Source organism: Peromyscus californicus, unplaced genomic scaffold, assembly GCF_007827085.1.
Source record: "Peromyscus californicus insignis strain IS unplaced genomic scaffold, ASM782708v3 Scaffold_13__1_contigs__length_99412109, whole genome shotgun sequence".
Lineage (NCBI taxonomy): Eukaryota > Metazoa > Chordata > Mammalia > Rodentia > Cricetidae > Peromyscus > Peromyscus californicus.
This window is the reverse complement of record NW_026294424.1, coordinates 75,007,204-75,029,726: the sequence shown is the minus strand read 5'-3', so window position 1 is coordinate 75,029,726 and position 22,523 is coordinate 75,007,204. Positions and strand designations below refer to the sequence as shown.

General features: G+C 35.0%; 1 protein-coding gene across 36 annotated transcripts in view; it reads right to left on the bottom strand.

The window, feature by feature from the left end:
- Positions 1-22,523, bottom strand: part of Adgrl3 (adhesion G protein-coupled receptor L3) — a 754,357-nt gene that overhangs the window by 82,921 nt on the left and 648,913 nt on the right. For all 36 annotated transcript variants that reach the window (XM_052735282.1, XM_052735248.1, XM_052735252.1 and 33 more), the window contains 2 exons: positions 9,906-9,972; positions 6,835-6,926 (listed from right to left, as the gene is read on the bottom strand). In XM_052735282.1, the coding sequence (XP_052591242.1) occupies positions 6,835-6,926; positions 9,906-9,972 (159 nt within the window). The remainder of the gene's footprint in view (positions 1-6,834; positions 6,927-9,905; positions 9,973-22,523) is intronic.

The following is a 22,523-nucleotide window of genomic DNA, read 5'->3' as shown; positions in this document are numbered from 1 at the left end:
AAGGAAAATATGAGCATTAAAATCTTCCTGTGATATTGTTTTATTTCTCAAGCTTAGGGCAATTACCCTTCCCTTTTATAGAATCCAATCTCTCTTCACTCCATGAAGTATTAATAGACTACTGATCAAGCTGAATATAATTCTGACTTAATTGTTCCTATCAACATTTAGAAATATAGTACTCAAATAAAGTTTAATAAAATTTACCTTTTTCAAAAGTGCAGTTATTTCAGGTATTGTTAGCCTTTTTCTCTTTGCCCCTGAAGCTTTCAGAAGTTTTCTTGGGGTCCTTTATATATAGCAGGTGTTTCAGCTCGCTGAGGATATATTCTTTTCCCTCTAGAACTACAGAACTTGCTATTTATTAACCAAATGAGCATTTTACCCTGGAGCCTTTTTTTTCATAAAAGGCTAAGTTTGTCTTTTAAAAAAAAGAGGATCATATGATGCATAATTTTAATGACACCATATGGTAAATAAAGTCATACAAATTCTAATGTGATTTTGAAAGAAACTGAGCACAACTTCACTGTTGAAAATACAAAGACTCAGAGGCAGAAGAATTATTTCCACACAGTGTGGATTAAACTAAATAATCGAAGTATGACAGTCACGGCAGTGGGAGTCTACAGGTGGAGCATCTCAGGAGACCAAGTCACAAGAATCCCTGGAGTCAAGCAGTCCGCATCTAACCTAGGTGAGACCTCAACTCCAATTATTTTAAATGATAATATTCTGCAATGTGCACCAAATATACGATGTGGGTTTTTGCACATATGATTATCATTAATTATGCAAAACTATCCAATAGATATACTTACTTTCTAATCAGAGAAAAACTGATTGCAAACTCTTGGTATAACTTGCTAAAGACATCTAGCCAGCCCTGCCAGAACTGAACACATACTCGCATCCAAATAGGACTGACAGTTAAATAGTTACTACAGTTTATCAACACCCACATTGACAACTAGAAATGAAGAAAGGAAAGATCCCCTCAGCACTCAGTTGGATGACTGAAGGAAATCATGAATGGGCAAAGGCAGAAGCCTGTGAACAGAAACCTGTGCGTAGATGAAAGGGAAGCCATAGGCATAGTAAATGCACAGAAAGGCTAATTGCTTTATTTTGTCCAAATGGACCCCAAACTTTCATTATTTATTTTTATTCTTCAAAATAATTTGTGATGTTACTAGCTAAGAAACCATTTTAATTTTTTTTGAAATAATAGAACATGGGTGATTAGAGAAGCTGTCAGTTTTTATTTTGAAGGTAAATGTTGGGTGTTCCACACTCTTCCCAAATTAAAATTTTGTGTTCATCAGCCATACTGTAAGTTAATTGTGACTGGCAAAAATTCAACAATAGCCTATGTATAAACTAAATTACTTTTAATTGTATTGGACTTTTGCTATGATTACAGTGAGTTCCAACTACAGTAAGTGAGAAAATCAAGCAGAAAACTCAAATGACTAGAATTACATCTTTCTTGTAATTACTTATTTTGATGAAGAGACAAATGAAAAGCAATCAGCAAGTAGATGTGTACTGTTTAATTTAATTTCTTTCCATGGAAGCCTGAGAATTATCATCCTTCATTTTCTCTGTTATTAGGCTAACTACATTATCTTGTGCTGTTGTTTTTTTTTTTTTTCATAGTACACCATGAGCTAGACAAATAAGTGTTCTTTACTAATACTAAAGGGGCTTGTTATGAAGACCCCGGGGTGACTTTGAAATTGAAAAATAATACAATGTATTTTTAAAACAAGAAAATAATATTTACAGTAAATGTAATAATAGGAGTCAGCCAGGCGTAGTGAAGGAAAAGGAAGTGGGCAGAGGCAAGACTTGAGGGAAAAGAGCACATGCCTAAAGTGGACTGATGGGCTCATGACGAAGAAGGAAAGGAGACGGAGGAGATGGGCAAGATTACCAGGGCCTAACTGGCTTGGACTAGGAGTTTGAACTTAAGTTAAAAATAATGGGACCCTTTGAAGAGTTTTATCCCTACAGTTACATTACATGACTGAACTAACACTTTCAAGATCTATCTCTCTCTCTCTCTCTCTCTCTCTCTCTCTCTCTCTCTCTCTCTCTCCCCCCCCCCCCTCTCCAGCTGGTGGCAGAAGGAGGCAAAAACAATATGGTAAAAGAAGAAACAAGTTAATAGAACCATCACTGAGAGTCTTCAAACAATGAGAGTGACTAAAGGAAATGGTGCCCGTGAAATAGAATGAGGAGAAAACACATATTCAACCAAAAACATGACTGTGTGTGTGTGTGTACAAGTGTGTGAAGTGAACATAGGCGAAACATCATTTATATTACACATACACTGTATTAATTTAGTGGTTTCTGTTTTAATTTTTTGAACAAATGATTAAAAACTATAGTGATTAGCTAAAAAGCCAAAGTGAAAAATAAAATGCGACACAAAATAGTGTTATTTATCAAAGGAAGGAATAAAGGAGGAACAGGGGGACAATACACAAACTACAATGATAAGAAACTAACAGAATGAAACCACCACATCAATAATTATGGGACTGGACTGGGCCCTCTGGATAAACGAGACAGTTGTTGAGCTTGAACTGTATAGGGGGCCCCCAGGCAGTGGGATTGGGACCTGTCCCTAGTACACGAGCTGGCTTTTTGGAGCCTATTGCCTATGATGAGACACTCTGCACAGCCTTGGTGCAAGAGGGAGGGCCTTGGACCTGCCTCAACTGAAAGTACCAGGCTCTGCTGACTCCCCACGGGAGACCTTGCCTTGGAGGAGGTGGGAATGGGGGGTGGGTTGGGGGGAAGGCTGGGAGGTGGGAGGAGGGAGGACAGGGGAATCCGTGGTTGGTATGTAAAATGAATAGAAAAATCTCTTAATAAAATAATTAAAAAAATAAAAATTAAAAACTGGAATATTCTAACTAAAAGATTAGATTTACTAAACTAAATAAGAAAAAAGATTTAACATACAAGAAACAAACCTTAGTAAGAAGGAACAAGTACATTAGAAAGAGTTTAGAAACAAAGCCATCGTAGTTAAAATCTCTTGGCTATAATAGTCTGGAAATTGCTTCTGGGATTTCATTTATTCATAGAGGAATAGAGATAAAATTATCTGTATGGTGTGGTTGTTATGATGAATGATGAAACAACTAAAACAACATAAGGAACAATTGAAAATGAGTAATAAATGTTTTATTATTAAAAACTTTAATGTATTTTGAAACTACGATATGATTTAAGTGCAGGCGTGCTTGAGATTTTTTTTTTTTCTTGATGGACTGTTTATTTTGTCATAAAACAAATCTTCCAGTTTCCAATAATACTTTCGGTTTTGCAGCAGCCACACAAAATGTCTTGTGTTCAGTGTTTGAAAGAGAACGTTCTCCACACTTCTATTTCCAACCTGTCAATTCTTTACAACTACTTACCTAATACAATGCAATTCAAATAAAATGAAATTTCCCCCAGACTTCATAAAGTAATAAAGAGTTTCTTTTCTGGAGATGGATTTATCTTTCTCCCACATACTCTCTTGATCTTCAAAAGATCATCTTTCTGTGTAGAGGAGTGTGATTAGAAATCCCTCATTTTAGTAGTCTACTTTGTTTCCATCAGCATATGACATTACGCCAAGGTAACTTCCTCCATTTTGTCACAGTGTGCAAAGCTTAGCCTTCCTGGATTCTTTTGGTGCAGCAGAAGAATGCTCTTTCTGAACTGTAAGGCAGTGAACTGTTCCATCAATGCTGTGGATGTGGCTCCGGCAGTTCCTCAGGTCATATGACACTACGACAATGACTTCCCCTATTTCCTTTCTTACATTCTTAAAACTACTGCTGGTTCTTTTCTGTCAGCATAGCCACAGTCACAGCTCTGTTTTAAAGTCACGTGACACATAATTTTAACAACCAGTCTTCCCTTACGGAGTTTTTTGAAAGCATCATCAAAGGCGTTGCATTCCTAGGCACATTGGAGGGTTGGTTATGCTGCATCCATTATACAGTTGTAAGGCAGGAATCATGACTCAGCAAAGTTAAGTACTCTCCAAAAGCTCTAAGCCGTTTTGATGGAATGCAAATCAAAGTATTCTTACTAATGACTTCATTTTGCTTTGTATTATAAAATGTAATGTGATCAATGTCATTAAATATACTCATTAGTTTTGGGGTGTTCCACTGTTCTAAACAGTACTTGTTATCGAAAAATATATTTTACAATATGTGACAGTCAGTACTAAGAACAAGAAATAGCTTTAAAGAAATGCTAGATTGCCCAAAGAGTTTATAAAACTACTTTAAAATTACTTGGAGATACGACAATGACTGCAAATTTTTTAAAGTTTTACCCTGGTAGATGTTGAAATAAAGACAAAAGTTTTTTTTTTGTTTTGTTTTCATTTTTGTTTTTGTTTTTTTAATCTGCCAAATGGTACTTTAAAATTACCTAGATAAATTTACTGCACAGAACAAAAGGTATGGAAACATATCTTATAATGACTTGAGTAAAGTATGCTGTAAGAAAAATGTGGTTTTTTTTGTTTTTTTGTTTTTTTGTTTTTTTGTTTTTTTGTTTTTCGAGACAGGGTTTCTCTGTGTAGCTTTGCGCCTTTCCTGGAACTCACTTGGTAGCCCGGCTGGCCTCGAACTCACAGAGATCTGCCTGGCTCTGCCTCCCGAGTGCTGGGATTAAAGGCGTGCGCCACCACCGCCTGGCTTAGAAAAATGTGTTTTATGTGGCTACTTAACATATCAAAACTCACTGTCATCAGGAACAGTATGGAATGCACAGTACATTTTAGAATGACAACGGAATCACACATAATTCAGTAACATAATCATTACTGTAACAAGAAAGTAAAATTAAGAATACGAGACAGTACTTTAGTGTGGATAATTTCTAGCTACTTCTAAAATGTTTTACTTTCCTAACTTCTTAGCTATTCTTTTAAAGTAACTTAGGAGAGTTATTCATTCACCAAAGTGAACTGCTTAATGTCAATAATCTTTGTCACCAACATCTTAGTATACTGTGGTATTCTGAAACACTTGTGGCAGTAACTGTCAGGCACCAATACAGAAACCTAAGAAGTGAGTGACATGACTTGTCTGACATAGTTCAAGGAGGACAGGGAAATCTCAGATGTCCCTTAAATGTCCTGAATGTGCATTCATCTTCATAGAATTATTCATCTAAGTCAATACACAACATCAGAAATCACATGAAAATGCAATTTAGCATGAGTGTGTGTGTGTGTGTGTGTGTGTGTGTGTGTGTGTATGCATGTATATATGTATGTGTGTGTGTATGAGACTAATGTGCTTCTCGATATTAATATATTTTTCAAATATCAAGACCAATAAGTAAATTAAAATACAATTTTGCTTGTAACAAGGAATTCAGAGACTTCAGAAAATGTAATTTAGCTTTTATATGTATTTTCATTGTAGGTTAACATGAAATACGAATATGTCATATTTCTTCTGCATTTTATACTTGTCTGAGGATAAAAACATACAAAATTTGTAATAAAGGACAGAATTTGAAAGTGAAAGGATAATTGAGTGGAAAATGTTCTGGGTAGATTTACCTTCTAGGAGAAGGTGTAAATGTTTTAAAGGTAGGTAAGGTAGAACTTATATTTCAAAATAAAGACTCAGAATCACTGAGAGGGAAAGTCCAAATACAATGTTTTGACATCCAAACATAATGATCAAAAAGTTTCAGATTTTTGATCTTCGGATTTAGACGGCTTCTGGCTTTTATTTTCAGAGTAGGAATTCTCAACCACCAAACTGTACATGAAATGTATACAAACATTCTCAAATCTGAACTACTTAAAATTCTATAATGTTTTGAACCTGGGCATTTTGGATAAAACATTCTCAACTTGTGCTTCTGAACAGTAGAGAAAGTGCACCTCACCTCCCTCATCAGAAGGAGAACAGGACAGCTACAAAAGACTTCGACATGAATACTCAGACTCCTCAGACTCAGTATTTCATGGTTGTTTTCCAGTCATGTGAAATTCCCTTTTTGGTACCTGCAAGGACTACCAGTTCTCATCCATTGACAAATGCAATTTCAGGTACCATCATGGCAGAAGCCATCGCTGCAGGTACCATCACTGCAGGTACCATCACTGCAGACACCACTGCAGTAGGCATAATCACTGCAGAAATTATCACTGCATGCACCATCCCTGCAGGCACCATCACTGCAGATACCATCATTGCAGAAGCCACTGATGCAGGTACCATCACTGCAGATACCATTTCTGTAGGTATCATCACTGTAGAAACCAGCACTACTGCAGGATCCATCACTGCAGGTACCATCATGGCAGAAGGCATTGCTGCAGGTACCATTGCTGTAGGTCTAATCACTGCAGACACTATCACTGCAGGTACCATCACTGCAGGAAACATCACTGTAGGAACTATCACTGCAGGTACCGTCACTACTGGGGCCTTTGCAAACACCATTGCTCTGAGGGATTGAGTACAGTGTGAGAGATTTCTTACAGTTACTGCACTAGAAAGTAGTTTCTGTTCTCATTTAGAAATGCTGCACTTCTTCAAAAGATATAGTGAATGTAGACATTAAAAACATATTTATAAAATACAGCTTACAAGGAAAGGTAGGTTTAGAGAAAGGGTCTCATTACATTGATTGTAAGATGATCAAGTTACCTTATCCAATAAATAACCTTACTCAACAAAATCAATACATTGAACTTGATACTACTTTGTTGTATCATTTTTTACGGTATAAACTAGAAACAATTTTAAAGTACAGTATATAAAAATAAAACTAAGAATCACTTACTTGATATTATCAAGACAGCCTGATTCAGGTTTCAGTATGGCAGTATGATGAAACATTTTGTATAAAGCAATCCCAAGGAAGATTACATTCAGCTGAAATGCAAAAGGTAATGCTATGTAGATAACCATAGTATTAAAAAAAATCAAGTCCATTCCCTGTAACACATGAATTGTTCTGGGAAATTAGTTTTCAGTAGACTCTTAAAGGAATTGAATCACAGGTAACTGTCTAATGCTTTAGCAAAAGCAAGAAGCCAGCTTTGCGAATTGTGATACCATTGAATTACAAAATGTGGCTGTACCAAATACATACAAAATGCAAAATCAGTGATAATTTGGAAGGATGCTTTTGAAATTCTGGAATAACTCAAAGCCCAGTGCATGCTTAAGAAAACCAAATCCCCCAAATCTAGGAATTAGTCTAAGAGAACTAATATATTGACATTCTGTAAACATGTCTCTAGATTGATTAATTATACACAGTTTTCATTTTAGTTATTAGAGATATATTTTTTAAACATTATTAAAATAATTTATTATGTGTCTTTCATATTTTGCATCCTGATCCCACCTATCTCCTGTCCCCTCCAATCTGCCCTCTGCCCCTGAAGCCCCCCCCACAAAAAAAAAGCAAAATAAAACTTAAGATTAAAAAAGGAAAGACAAAAAAGGAAGAAAAGGGAAAAATCTCTTCATGGAGGCTGCAGTGTGACACAGTGAGTCATGCAGTAAACCCCTTTATCCATACATCTTTTGTTCAGGCGTTCACTGCAAAGAATCATTGGTCGGGTTCCAGGTCCCTCATCTCTGATGCACTACAGACACTGGGCCTTCACTGGGACTCTTCCTGGATGTGCTGTTGCTGCCCTGTGTCCTGGAGATCCTGCAGCCCTGGATCCAGAGGACCTCCACCACACCCCCACACCTGTGCTCCAGCAGATCACAGATGGGGTTGGTGTTGGGGTGGGCCAACACTTAAACCTAGTTCTGGGCCTGGGTAGTTGCAGGGTTGGTCAGCCTGCCAGCTTAAGAGATGCGCTTTGACAGATGCTAAATAATTAGTGTAAAAATACTTTTTTATTATATTTATTTATTTATTGAAACAGTCTCATTATGAAGCCCCAGCTGACCTACACCTCACTACATAGGCGAGGCTGACCTTGCCCTTCTGGTCATCCTCCTACCTCTGATCTGCACTGCTACACCTGGTAACAAACACAAATACCAACCTCAGTACATTTTGAATGCATAAGCAAAATGGATTAGAAAATGCTGGTTAAATTCTGATGCTGCAATAGACTAGACTGTAAGCAGAGTCTCTCTTGTGGTATTTTTATGCCACAAAAGATGTAAAAATGTCTATAACTTAAAAGATAATAAATTACCTATATGCCTTATATGAACACTACAAATCAGTGGTTCTTGACCTTCCTCATGCTACAATCTTTTAATACAATTTCCCATGTTGTGAAACACAACCATAAAATTATTTTCAGTGCTACTTCAAAACTGTAATTGTGCTACTTTTATGAATTGTAATGTAAATATTTTTGGAGATACAGGTTTGCCAAAGGGATTGTGACCCACAGATTGAGAACCACTGCTGTAAAGAAAGCCATATGCTGAATTACACTTGAACCAGGGGATTAGTTTCTACACTATACAACTGGGGACTGATGCAGAGCACGAAAGTTCAATTAAATGCTCCACTGACAATCTCACTATAATAGAGCTTCATGGTTCTTTATCATTGATCTCTTAGTCTCAAAAGTAAAATCAAATGAAGGGAGAAAACTGTAAACAAAGCAAATAAACAAACAAACATCATTGAGTGGCTAAAAGCTTAATTTAAACTGAATGCAACTAATAGGAAAGCCTCTTCTGTATTGACATGAGGCTGTCCAGGGTCATCATTTGACTTTCTTTTACTTCCTGAAATGCTATTTGGTTACAGACTGACTCCTACTCTCTCAAATATTTGAGTAATAGTCAATGTGATTGATTTTAGACAACAGGCTTTTCCGTTATCTCTCGGTGTGTGCATGTTTGTACATGTGTGTACACATACGCATGACATATTTACACATGTGCATAGACACATATTATGTAGTAATCATGCCATATTGTTGTTTTCAAGTCTGAAGTATTTTGTTTTATTTCAAAATATGTCTAGCTCAGGAAAATAAAATTTTAGCCCTATATTTTATTCAAAGCCAAGGGGTTACCACTTCTTTCCAAAAATGAGCAGTAGCTTTGTAAATTATTATTACATTTCTTTTTCTGTGTCTGGGTGAATATGGGAGGTGCATGTGATGCTGTATATACAGAGGTCAGTGGATAACTGGCAGAGTGCTTTATTTCCACCAACCCTGTCGGTCCCAGGGATAAAACTCAGGCTTAGTTGCAAGCTCTTCTAGCTGCTGAGCCATCTTGTGGGCCCTAGGTTTGGAATGGTAACAATGATACTATGCTAAAAGATTCATTTATATTAGGACAAATGATGTGGGAAATAAAGGTGTTACTCAGATAACAATGTAAAAGGAGACATGATTCCAGAAGACAGGCCTAATTTAGTTGTGCCACTTTCAAGTAAAATCTTTTTTTTTTAATGTTAAAGTCTTGAGGGCTTACATAAATAAATAAATAAATAAATAAATAAATAAATAAATAAATAAATAAATAAATAAATAAAAGAAATGGCCAGGTGTTCACCTACTTTTCTAATTCCTATCTGTTTTCCATTCCAACTATCCCAAGGAAAAGGGAAATAGGCTGTTGTCAAAGTAATCACTGTTCAATTGTGAAGACATCTGTATGGACAATGTTGGACTGAATTCTTGAGTAGCCATTTACTCCTGCAAATGCTTACTTTCCTTTTCCATCAGTTTTGATGAACTATCTTACCATCTAAAAGTAGACTGTAATGAGTGTCTAATTGCTTGAGTTATGTAGGGTCATATAAGTACATGCTTTCCCCAAATTAACCTATGTAAATCTAAGATAGTTAGTACATGAATAGTGGAAGTTTTATTTCTTGACCTGGGAAGTGCATAGTTAATGCGGAGTACTCACCATAATTATCAGGGTCGCGGGTCCTATAAAACTCCAAATGAAGTAGGTGTCAAGTCGAAGCCAGCATCTGCAGGGAAACACCAGGGAGAGAAGCCATTCAAGGACTGGGCACAGGACATACATCAAGAGTGTGCCGGCGACAGAGAAGAATGCAAGTGGCACAGCGTTCCACTGGGAGACAGGAAATATTACATTGCTTGTTCATTTAAATGCTGAATTACGTGCCCAATTCCTGACAGCCCTATTGATGGAGTAAGATAATTACCCCTGGAGGAAGCAGGCAAAAAAATGGCATCAGGCCTATTTGCTAAGGCCTTTTGTGTCTGTCATTGAAACCTTAGAGGGAAAAAAAAAGAAAAACCCATACACATAGCCATTAAACCCAGGAGCTTTAAGCTATCCTTTTCTCTCCAATTACAGTGCTACATAACCTGTCTATCAGCTGTCAGGCGAAGTGACATTTTCCTGTCAAGAAGATCTGAGGAAATTCAGTACAAGGAAGAAATAAATTTGGTATCAGAAGACTGAAGTTTAATTAGGTTGGGCAGCCAACCTTTGAGAGTTCTGAAGCCTTAAAAAGAGCATTGTTACTGCTCATGCTTCTGGGGTTGCAAGTGGTTCTTAGCATCTGTGGAAGTTGATTCATGACCTACAAAGTAAATTATTAATCACTTAATTTTAGCCGCAGTTAGTACTCCCCCACTTCGTAAAGCCTCTGGGAAATTACATTTCCATTCTTCCCAGTGACAGGAAGACAAAGTGAAAGCGACTAGTTATGAGAAAGATTAATACAAATATTGAACAAATTATTTGATGTTAAGAATAATATCTTGAATAATTTGCCATTTTGTAATATTTGAGGCATAATTAAAAAGAGCACTTCCATCGGTAAATACCCAATAGCATTTTGTTATGTGCTTTTAACTTGCATTCAAAGGATTGAATATGCTGCTGATTATACCAATGCTAAGTTAGAGTGACGGAAGACCAGAAAGTTATCATGAAAGGATTTTACACATATTCTCAATGAAATGATAAATAAAATATTGTCCTTCATCTGATAAAATAATATGGAAGTTGAAAATAGAGTAGATAAATGTTTGCCAAAGGGAATCATTTAAAAATATATTGAGGGTTGGTGATAGAGTTCAATGACCCATAAGATTGAGCTCAGATTCCAGCACCATAAAGAAAGATGGAAGGGAAGGAGGAAGAGGAGGAGGAGGAAGGAAGAAGTAGTGGTTGTTCAGTGTAAAAGCTATGCAAAGTCGTAATATAATCTATTAAATGTATATATGTACTTAATAAATGAAACAATGTGTGTTATATGCATATACACACATATATACACTAGGTAAATACTTCATTATTTTCATGGATGCATATATACATTTGTTTAAGTGGAAAGTAAAAACCCGTGAACTCTTGTTAAGGGTTGTCCCATACGGGAGAGTGGAGAGACCAAATAGAATAATCTAAAGGCTTTAGCTATATGTTTTATTTAAAAGTTACTGAAGTAACTGGGTGGTAGTGCTGTACACCTTTAATCCCAGCACTCAGAAGGCAGAGGCAGGTGGATCTCTGTGAGTTCTGGGCCAGCCTGGTCTATAGAGTGAGTTCCAGGACAGTCAGAGATGTTACACAAAGAGCCTGTCTCAAAACAACAAAAATTACTGAAAATGTGTCAAAATACTAACAGTTATTCACTTGAGTGGTAGAGGCAGTGACTATGACTTGCTTACTGTTTTTTACTTTTTAAAATTTTTACATTTTTCTAAGATGGTTGGTAGCCATGTTTCTAAGCAAAAAACAAATCACCACCACACATCAATCTCTAGGCATATGGCTATTTCCTTTACCTTAAATCCATATAAACTAATTTGAGGAGCAGTGAGGTGGGCACTTCAGTAGGAAACTGATCACTAGTCCATCATTTCTACCTAGAAAAGACTGTTTATTATTGTTCAAATACACATAATAATTCCCCTTGGAAAATACTATTATAGAAGCAATTAGACCTTAAATTACTACCATTTATTTGTTTGAACAGTTAGTTAGTTATTCCTTTGTTCTTGTACTTAAATATTTTGTTGTCATGAAATATTATTTTAACTGGGTAAAGGTGTGTTACATTTGTTTATGCTGCATTTGTTTAATTATGTAAAAGATGTGTTGCTTTGCCTGCCTATGGAACCTGATTGGTCTAATAAAAAGCTCATGGCCAATAGCTAGGCAGTTGAGGGACAGGTGCGGGTGGTGGGAAAAGAGGAAATAGGTAGGAGGAGAAATCTAGACTTGCAAGAGATTAGAAGGAGAGAATGAGGGAGAAAAAGAGAGACATGCCCAAAGGCAGAAGCCAGGTAGCCACCAGACAGATAGACATGGGGACAGCAGAAAAGTAAGATATACAAAAAAATAAATGAACAAAAGGAAGAGAGAGAGAGAGAGAGAGAGAGAGAGAGAGAGAGAGAGAGAGAGAGAGAAGAGAAGAGAAGAGAAGAGAAGAGAAGAAAAGAAAAGAAAAGAAAAGAAAAGAAAAGAAAAGAAAAGAAAAGAAAGAGTAAAAAGACCTGAGGCAAAACGTAGATGAACACAAACAAGTTAATTAAGTTATAAGAGCTAGCAAGAAACGAGCATAAGTTAAGGCTGAGGATTCATAACTAATAAGTCTCCGTTTCATGACTTGAGAGCTGGTTTGTGGCCCAAAAGAAAGCCAGCTACATTTTGTCGTAGAAAAGAGGGGTGTAGTGTTGCCATGAACAGACTTGAATGAGGGAGATCCAGTTTCACATAGGACCACTGTTTTCACTCTTACTGTGGGCTAGCTTGTCACCCCTTAAAGGAATGGATGTGTGAGCAACTTGAATGAGTAGAGGAATTCCCACAAGTATCTCTAGGTTCTTTACAAAGACTAGATTTTCCTTTAGGCTAAAAACAATAAAGGACAAAGCAAGTGCATTTTTCCAGATTAAATCAGATGTATCTCCCCCCTCCACCTCTCTCTTTTCACGTTTCTGTCTCTCTCTGTTTCTCTTTCTCTCTCCACTGTTCAAGTTATAGCAACCCAATACAACATTAATAATACATTTAAGAATGACTGATAATAGAATAGTCCTTTTATAGCTAACAAAATTTGAGAGGTCATCTAAGAACTAAAGTACATTTTCAGCAAATAATTTTTATTATATGAAAAATGTGCTTCAAGATCTTCTAGAAAATAGTTTTTACAGGTAAAAAATAGACATGACTTTAATCATATTATGAGTGATTTTTGTTGGATTAAATTTGCTTTAAAACTTTAATATCTTCCTATATTTTATGTAAATAATATAATGACATTAACTTTATCTTTGCCAGGCTGGATTCCTTTAGGAATGCCAGCTTAACAAATGCTTTATTTTGAAATATGTATTTGGCTAACAATCTCCTTTAAGTGTAGAAGGAAAGTGAGATATTATTTTTAGCCTTTAAGAAAAATTTTCAATATCTATTTGTTTAAAATTATTTAAATTCCCTTCGTAAGTGAACAGTGGAAGAGGCAGTGTGAAACTCCACATGCACCGAGTAAATCATCCCTCCGTGCATGCTGTCTGTGCTTTACTGTCCTCCGGAATCTGTGGGGTAAGAAAGCCTCCTCTAATTTGATTGCCATATGGCCATACCTGCTGTTGTTTTTGGCTGCATGCTGGCTTTTGCAAAGCTTTCTGAGTTTCATTTCTTTCCCATTACCCAACTTCAAAATTTGCACGGTTTCTGCTTTATTCACTGTGCCAATATTAAAAGAACTATCTTTGACTTTAAATGTGAAGGATGGTATTATATAGTTATGCCTGACCATGTATTTGCCCAACCCCACAGTATTCTAAACTCTGGCCCCTCTGTGCTATTGAGATAAAATCCAGAACCACTGGCTAAGTGGTGATCAAAGCCAATTAGTGAGACAAATGCTAAAAGAACAATTTACCACACCAAAAAAAAAAAAAAAAAAAAAAAAGGTAAGTTGGTAAGTTCAGCTTACAAATGGTTAAATCTACTTCTAAAGAAAATGGTTTATCTGAAAACTGCTGAGATCTACAAAATAACATTTACCTAACAAAACCAGTAATTTTGGTAGGCTGAATTTGTTTAGTTTTCAAAACACCTCAATTTTGTGTTTTTAAAGGATATTCAGTCTATTGTGTGTAATATCTGAATTGGGTTTTTAGAAATACTGAAAGAAAAGACATGACCTATGGGTGAAAAGAAAACTTATCCTGGCCCTATTACCTCTTTCTTGTTCAATACTAAGTACATTCTAGAATTCAAAAGAGCACTTTTCATGTGCCATATGTGTCTTGTCTTTTGTTTCATTAATGAAACACAAACGTGCCATTAAAATTCTCTTATTGTATTAGTTTTCAAAAGGTACAGACGTATTACTATTCACATGATGAAGTCTTATTGCATTGATATACTGTTATTGGTATCAACACTCCAATGAATCAGTGCTAAGTCACAAAGATTAAACTGTTATTTTCCTTTAGAATTGCTCTCCAAAATGTAGAACATATCATTAAAACTATTAGTAAAGAAGTTGATATCACGTTCCCTTAAAAAGCCAATTAGCTTTTCAATAATAACTACATTCATGTAAACTTAGAAAAGAGAAAAATGAAAAAAAATTCTCATCATAGGAAAATTAATTTCTTAAAATAACACAACAGAAAAATGTACTGCTAAAATTCATCCTCTTTACATACTAAACTACAGATAGTCATTTTATTCTCATACCCCATCTTTAAAAGGCACGGCTCTATATTTAGAAAAAACATCAAGGCCAACAACCCAAAGACACAACCATCATCTAAAGCATGTTCCGTGATGTTTAGCCACACCATCAGACTGTAGTTCCTCCTCCATGATCTGGAGTATAGTGTCATCAAGCTGCTTTGACATGTTGTATTTTGTTACTGGTATAATTTATTAATCAAACATACATCTGACTAGTATCCAAAGTTTTCTGAAGAAGTATAGATTATCAATGCTATTTGCTTCAATAAGATGCAAAATTGTAAATGAAACAGTCTAAGGAAAATGTCAAATGTAACTAGAAACAGTTTTTAGGTGTTATTAGATAGTGAAATTTGTGATATTTTCATATCAAGATGTTTATGACTTTGTAAATCACTTAATATCTTTTTTTTTTTTCGAGACAGGGTTTCTCTGTTGTTTTGCGCCTTTCCTGGAACTCACTTTTTAGACCAGGCTGGCCTCGAACTCACAGAGATCCTCCTGCCTCTGCCTCCCGAGTGCTGGGATTAAAGGCATGCGCCACCACCGCCCGGCCACTTAATATCTTTTTTCTAGGTCATACATACATATATATGTAATCTCTTAATTTTTTATTACTTATTACCTAATTATCCACCTTTCTATTATCTCTTTTCTTGTCTATGTAAGATCAAATGGTTAAGGAAAAACTAGAGAGAAACAAAGAAGAAAGAGAAGATAAACTCCAAACAAAATGAATATAGTCCTAAACTTATTGCAAAATACATTTGTCAAGAACTTTTAAACAGTAATTATCTTCATAGCACACCCATACACAAATTATTCAGTGAGCACGTGCATGAAGGACAATGAAACACTTGTCAGTCACACAAGAAGGGAGCCTCTAGTTGTAGACAAGACTAGCATTTGAGTTTTAGTTTGGGATCTAAGAGTTTGAAGCTATTTCTAAGTGTATTAAATATAATTTATATGGTCTTTATGTCTTCTACTTCTTAATTTGTTAAAAAATACATATTATTTCTTCAGCAAAATATATGTTCTTACGAAAGAATCTCCACTATTGTTATAATTTATCAGTACTAAATGTCTCAGTATTTCCCACAGTTTCTTCTTATATATGTCAAAATAGGTAATATGATAATTATGATCACCACTTTAACAAATGGACAATTATTAACAATTTAATTAATATTTTAAAATGTTGTTTATCATAAAATTTATATTTACTCATTTGTATCAGCCAAATAATAGAACCATTAATACAAGATACAATTAATAAAACATACATTCCAGTAAGTGCTTATTTATTCTGTAATAATATAATACAGGTTTCCATACATAGCTATACATGAATATATGTGTACATATAAATGCACAGGTTCACATATCACAGTAGTCTTGTATAAGTCTTTATAATAATCCTCACTTTACAGGTGAGTAATAGAGTCTGAATTTTATTTATCCACCTGATATCAAAGTCTCTATAAGAGGAAAAAGAAATATACTAAAATAAAGTTGTAAATTGTTTCATTAATATGTATTCTTAATCAATGGATAAGAAATCTACATGCTATATATAATGCATACATATTGAAAATTGGCTTTGGAAAAATATCAGAATTGTTTAAATCTCATTTCTCAAAAATAAATTCTCTTGTATTATTGAATGGCTTTAGTGTGATGATTTACAAATAATTCACAAATTTGATTATTTTAAATGTATTTAAGAGTAGTAAAATTATCAGAATAATCATGTTTTTTATCCATCAAAACCCACATCATGTCTGGTTCTTTTTTTCTTATCTACAATATTCCAAACCCCCTTTATTAAATAGCAATTACTATAATTTGTTTTAAGATATGCCTACTCTGCTTATTTCATATAAATAGGATTATACAGTATATGTAGTCTTGTGTAGTAGACTTTTCTGAAAAAAAATTTAATGTTTAGCCATTCTGTACCAGTCAGTACTACTATGTTTCATTCTGAGTAATATTCAGTCATATAGCTAATTCACCTCTTGTCTTTTTGTCTGTTGATAGATGTTGAGTCTCCAAACAGTGATACCAGTTTTTACATGGACCTGGGTTTGTTTGGGTCATGGAGTAACTATTATTGGATTGGTATTGTGAAAGGAACTTGTTTTTTATTTTTGCTAAGGTTGATCTCAAATCCATGGCCTCATATTATCTATCCTGCATCAGCCTGCCAAGTACTGGGACTACTGGTACCCATCTCCACACCTAACCATATAGGACAATGTTTAACATTTTGAAGGGTTCTAAATTCTATAGCTTTAACTTTTATTATTATCTCTTTTATTACTGACACCCTAGAGAATGTAGACATTTTAAAGTATATAGTGATAACTAGATGTGAAATTACATCTGTGGGCATTTTTAAAATTTCATTTTATCCAATAATAAATATGGAGTATTACTTTTGGTATATTTCAATGCATTCTAAAAATATCAGGACTGTGGCCTCTTACTACCTGATATAGTTTAGGAATAGATAACTCTTCCATAGAAAATTGAATATCAACCTGATATTGTATGGTGTTAGTTTTATTCCAGTGATAGGACTCCTTGTTAAGAACATATTGGCAAAATAAAACCTTAGTCTTCAATACATATGCACAGAAAGCATGTGCATACATATCACTGAAAAGTACTTCCTCATTGGCTACACTATTTTACATATCCAACAGACACAGGAGCTGCTGACACATTCATGGAGAACTGTAGCTGAAGTTTTCCTGATCCTGCCTGGCCCAGGGTCAGGACAAATCTCTCTCACCCACCAGTGCCCTCAGCCAAGTAAACACAAAGAGACTTATATTACTTATAAACTGTATCGCCGTGGCAGGCTTCTTGCTATCTAGTTTTCATATCTTAAATTAACCCATTTCTATAAATCTATACCTTGCCACTTGGCTCATGGCTTACCAATACTTTACATCCTGCCCCTCATGGCGGAAAGCTGGCATCTCCTCCTCAGCCGTCCTGTTCCCTGAATTCTCCTCTCTCTTTGTCCCGCCTATACTTCCTGTCTGGCTACTGGCCAATCAGCACTTTATTTATCAACCAATCAGAGCAACACATTCACAGCATAGAGAACATCCCACAGCACTACATGTTTTGTGTCAATTAAAATAAGAATGCTTTGTGGTGTGCTATAATACTTTCTGCAGGATACTATGTGTGAAAACCTAATTTTCTGGGAGAGTTTTGGTGATTAGAAATTGTGGACAAATTTATAAAATAAACTCATGAATGTAACTATCAGGTACCGGCAAGCTCAATGTTCTTGCAGTCTCTTTTTTTGATAATACTATAATATAATTGGATAATACTATAATCTACTGTTTTTCCAACAGTGACTGTTTTTCTATCTAAATGAGTATACCAGTTATTTGATAAGCTGAAATAAACTTGGTGATTTTAGTTAACAGACTACAACTTCATAATTATTCTTAAGCCAGTAAACTGCAGAGACACACGTAAAGATCAGTAGATGGCTTTATAGTGATTATCAGATTGCAATGTGATGTCATTTTTTTTAAGAGCATGGCTCTTCTGCTATTCATGGATTTCAGATTGGCTATGCATGCTCTGGTTTAATTCATGTACTTAAAAGCCCAGTACCAATTTTCAGCCCACAATTTGTCTCCTAGACTGTCCTCTAGCTTGATCCCTTCCTAGTGCCCTCCTTCTTCCTGTAACTCATTTTGTATTCCTTCTTCCAACCCAGTCAGGATGCTATCCACTGTCCCTTTGATTGTACACAAGAGATTATGAGAAAAGTCCAAGGAAACAATTAAAGCTACTTAGACTAACATTAAAGCTATTTAGACTTAACTGTTTAAACTGTTCATATTTTTGTAATGTTTTGATAAATTTTAAATGAACTGATTTGTTTCAGGTAATAAAATCATAGTATTTAGAACTGAATTTCAGAACAGTCCTGTTTGAATTATTATTAATCTTCATTATAATCATGTTCTGACAGTATCCCATGGAATAGCTTCACTGCTTCTCCAAAAGAATAAAAGCATAAATGATCAGAGGCAAAAATGAAATATATGCTCATGATTAACAGTGAAATACACATTTGTGATCCACTGGCAGAGGGCTATTTTTAAAAGATTTTTGGTTATTCAAATAGATTTTTTTAAATGTCATGCTATTGTGTCCGAATGTTATTAAAATTATATATTTAAGTATGTCAATTAGATTAAAAGATTTTGTTATTCAAACATCACAAGGTAACGACTCTCTTATAAGCATTGCAAATTGATGGCAAACTAAACAACATCTTAAGATCAAATTATGTGAGCTTTGTTCATGAGTATGTGTTCTGTACATAATAAATTCAACAGCCTAATAACACTTCATAGAAAAACACATCATAATCCATCAGCCAGATGGAATATGATAGCTATCTCTATGTGTATCAGAATAACATTTACTTAGCCTAGAAGAGAATTTTATCTCTAAATTCATCATTTACCATCAGTATGAGTCTTTTTCTTAGAAATGTATGCTGCTGTTATTAAAGGTTTCAGATGTAACACCCCATTATCACTATAATGAAATGATTAAACACAATCAGAGAATGGAAAGGAGAAATGTATTATTTAGACTACATTACAATATAATACATTAATTGGAGTTATTCCAGATATACTCTAAATATTAAATTAGAACAAAAATTAAGAATCATGAAATTTCCAAGATTTAAGCTGGCAATATCTTTGATTTCTGGGTTATTAGGATTTATACTAGATGAGACTACTGACATTTTAATTGATTTTGGAAATCAATGTAGCCTGAAATTTAAGTAAGAGGTACACAGAAAAGAAAGTTTTCTGTATTAAAAATCTTCTGCCAGTTCTGTGAATAGTTCTAACCATTTCTTAACCAAAGTATTTCTGATAACTTCTAAAAATTTGCTTTGCTGCATTATTACACAAGAAAGAAAAAAAAGCTACATAGTTAGTACTTAGAAAGTCAAATCATCTTCTGGAATAAAATAAAATCAATCAACAACAATTAGAGAAACTGGAAAGACAAAGACATAAGAAAATAAAGCCCAAGTTATAGAATGTAGAAATCATACGAGTTGAGTCAAAACTCAATGCCTTGGTTAGGGATATAGCTGAGTGATAGAGTGGTTGCCTCAAATACCATGACCCAAGTTCAATTGCCCACACCAGACAAAAGAATAATAAATAAATAAATAAAAACCCACTGATTATAATTTTCTTTAAGAAGATATCTTGAATAAGCCCAAATGGAAACATGCTACATTCATGTCAGCTTCTGGGGTAAATATCTATCACAAAATAACAGTTCTCTTTTCAACACTAGCTTCCTTAAGAGAAAAACATTCCTAGACATATATTGGGTTCAATGAACTCCCCCAAAGTTGAAGTTAGATATATTATCCCCATAGATCCTGGAGTCATCTTTGTGAACACTTTATGAATGTAAAATAAACATTAAAATGCTTTATGCCTGTCAGAGATTTTACCATATTTTTCTCTATTCTTTCCTCCCTCGTTCACTTATCTTTGTTCATCTAAATCTTTTGCTTTGCTTTTGGTTGGGAAAAAAATTATAATTGCATAACTGAGCAATTAAGGATTGTTTAGAATTGTGCCTGGGAAATGAATCACTCTCTATTCCCACAGAGTAATAGTGTCAGTAAATGAGACCTACCAGTTGTAGGGCAGGAAATTAAAGCAATGATGGCCAAAGCTTTAACAAAGCCACTAGGGACTGTATATTATTGATTCTAAGAAGACAGATTTCTACTATCCAGAAAATGACATTTGTTTCAAAATAAATGACTGAAACACAAAGCAAATAATTTGACTCAGTTCAGTAATAGGAAAATTTGCAAATAACTCTGGTGAAAAGATAAACATCGAATAAAAACAAAAAGTAAAGCAGAAATATCCAGCAAATAAGATTGGACTGTTTAAGAACAATATTGGAAACAGTGTAAGGTCACACATAATGATATAACTCAGCTTAACTTCTTAGGGGGAGAATACATTAATTAAAATGCAAAATGTTGTGATCCAGGGGGAATGACCACTAATGGGCTTCTTTATAAGTTGATGGAAATATTGTAAAATCAGTGGTGATAAGTATATAGCATTGGGAACATCTTAAAAAGCTTGAAGAATATACTTCAAAGGAGTAGTTTTATGGCCTGTGAATTATATCAATAAATATATTATTTGAGAAGAAAAAAGAGAGCCTATGATGAATTTAATGCCCCTCTCCTAAGACATATTTAGAAGCCAAGTTGGATATCATTTTGTTAACCATAGTCTGCTCCCACGGTTGCTTTGGGACTGACAGAATGAATTCGGATTTGATTGCAATTTAAAACATCAAATTTGAAAATAATTGTTACATAGAGATAGATAACATAGCTTGTCACCGTACTAAAAAAGAATGCACCAGAAACGAAATAGTCTCCTCTTAATTGTATTTTTGAGGTCTGGGAAGCACATGCTCTATTCTAACTATGCTCTCACTAATCCTGGTGTCTTCTTTGCGTCATTCCCTCTTTATGAACCTCCATTTCTGGGAAGCAAGCCGCTTTACAGCCAGCATGTTCAGGCTCCTGGTGCCTGGTAGAAAGTCATGAAATCTGGCTTATTAACTTCTGTACAAACTAATGTTATCTAACCTCACCCAAGCCTTCAGTGCTGCCTCAAAATCTCTTTATTAATGTCTAATTGGCTCTTTAACACACTTTCCATAGTGCTCAAAGCGTTTCAAAACTCTTGTCCTCTTAACACGACCTCACCACTTCACTCCACAGAGAGTCAGCATCTTATGGTTGGTGCAACTGTTCCGTGCTTAGACATGTACATTACTCATCCCTTCCTTCGCTTATCAATAAAGAGAAAGGTTATTTAAGTCCAACTGCATTTGAAATAAACCTGATGGTTTATCCAATGTCTTCTTACACCTGTCTCTATAATGATAGACAAATCACAACGAATGGGCTTGATTTTTCTCATCCATACAATATAACTGCGGGAGTGGTGAGTTCTAAAGCAACTTTCAACACATTCAATTAAGGTCTTTCTAATGCTATGTTTAGTTTTATATCTCTCTCTCTTTTTTTTAAATCACCCTGGGACCTTTCCTCTCATTCAGCCTATGTACACTGAATACAAATGAGAAATAACCAATTTTCTTTTCATTAATTTTGTGTCACCTTGATTCTTCTCAGCCTACACATTCTAAAGACTTCGTCTTTCACAAAGTCCTCCTACATTTTTTTTTTTTTTTTTGGCACGCTAGGCAAGCATGTTCCCACAGAACCTGAGCCTCCCCAGCTCATGTGACACCATAATCAAAACTGCTCCATTCATATAAACCAGTATTTTCAGTGAAATTACTTCAGGGTACAGATAATATCTGAAGCCTCTGCTAATATATTCTTCACACCTTCTGATTTGTCTTGTGGTTCTAGTCCTGAGATAGTTGTGGCAACGATCAAGCTATTTCTCCCTGTAATTACCCTACTTTAATTATCTTTGACATACATCACCACCGGTTCTGAAAGGCTGACATGGAACCTTCTCTTATTCCCTTGACCCTCAGTCCCAATGTTCTGTTTCCAGGGATCTGCCTAATCTTCTTCTTCGTTTTTATTCTCCCTCCTTTGTCTACACCTAAAATGTAAGTACTGGGCATCTACCAGGGGTTCTTTGTACTTTTTCTAGTGAAACCTTCCATTCATTGTTTCGGATCTCAGTTGTCATTAAAGTCTTTGGAACTGAATGTCTTTCTTTCTTTAAAAAAAAAAAAAAAAGA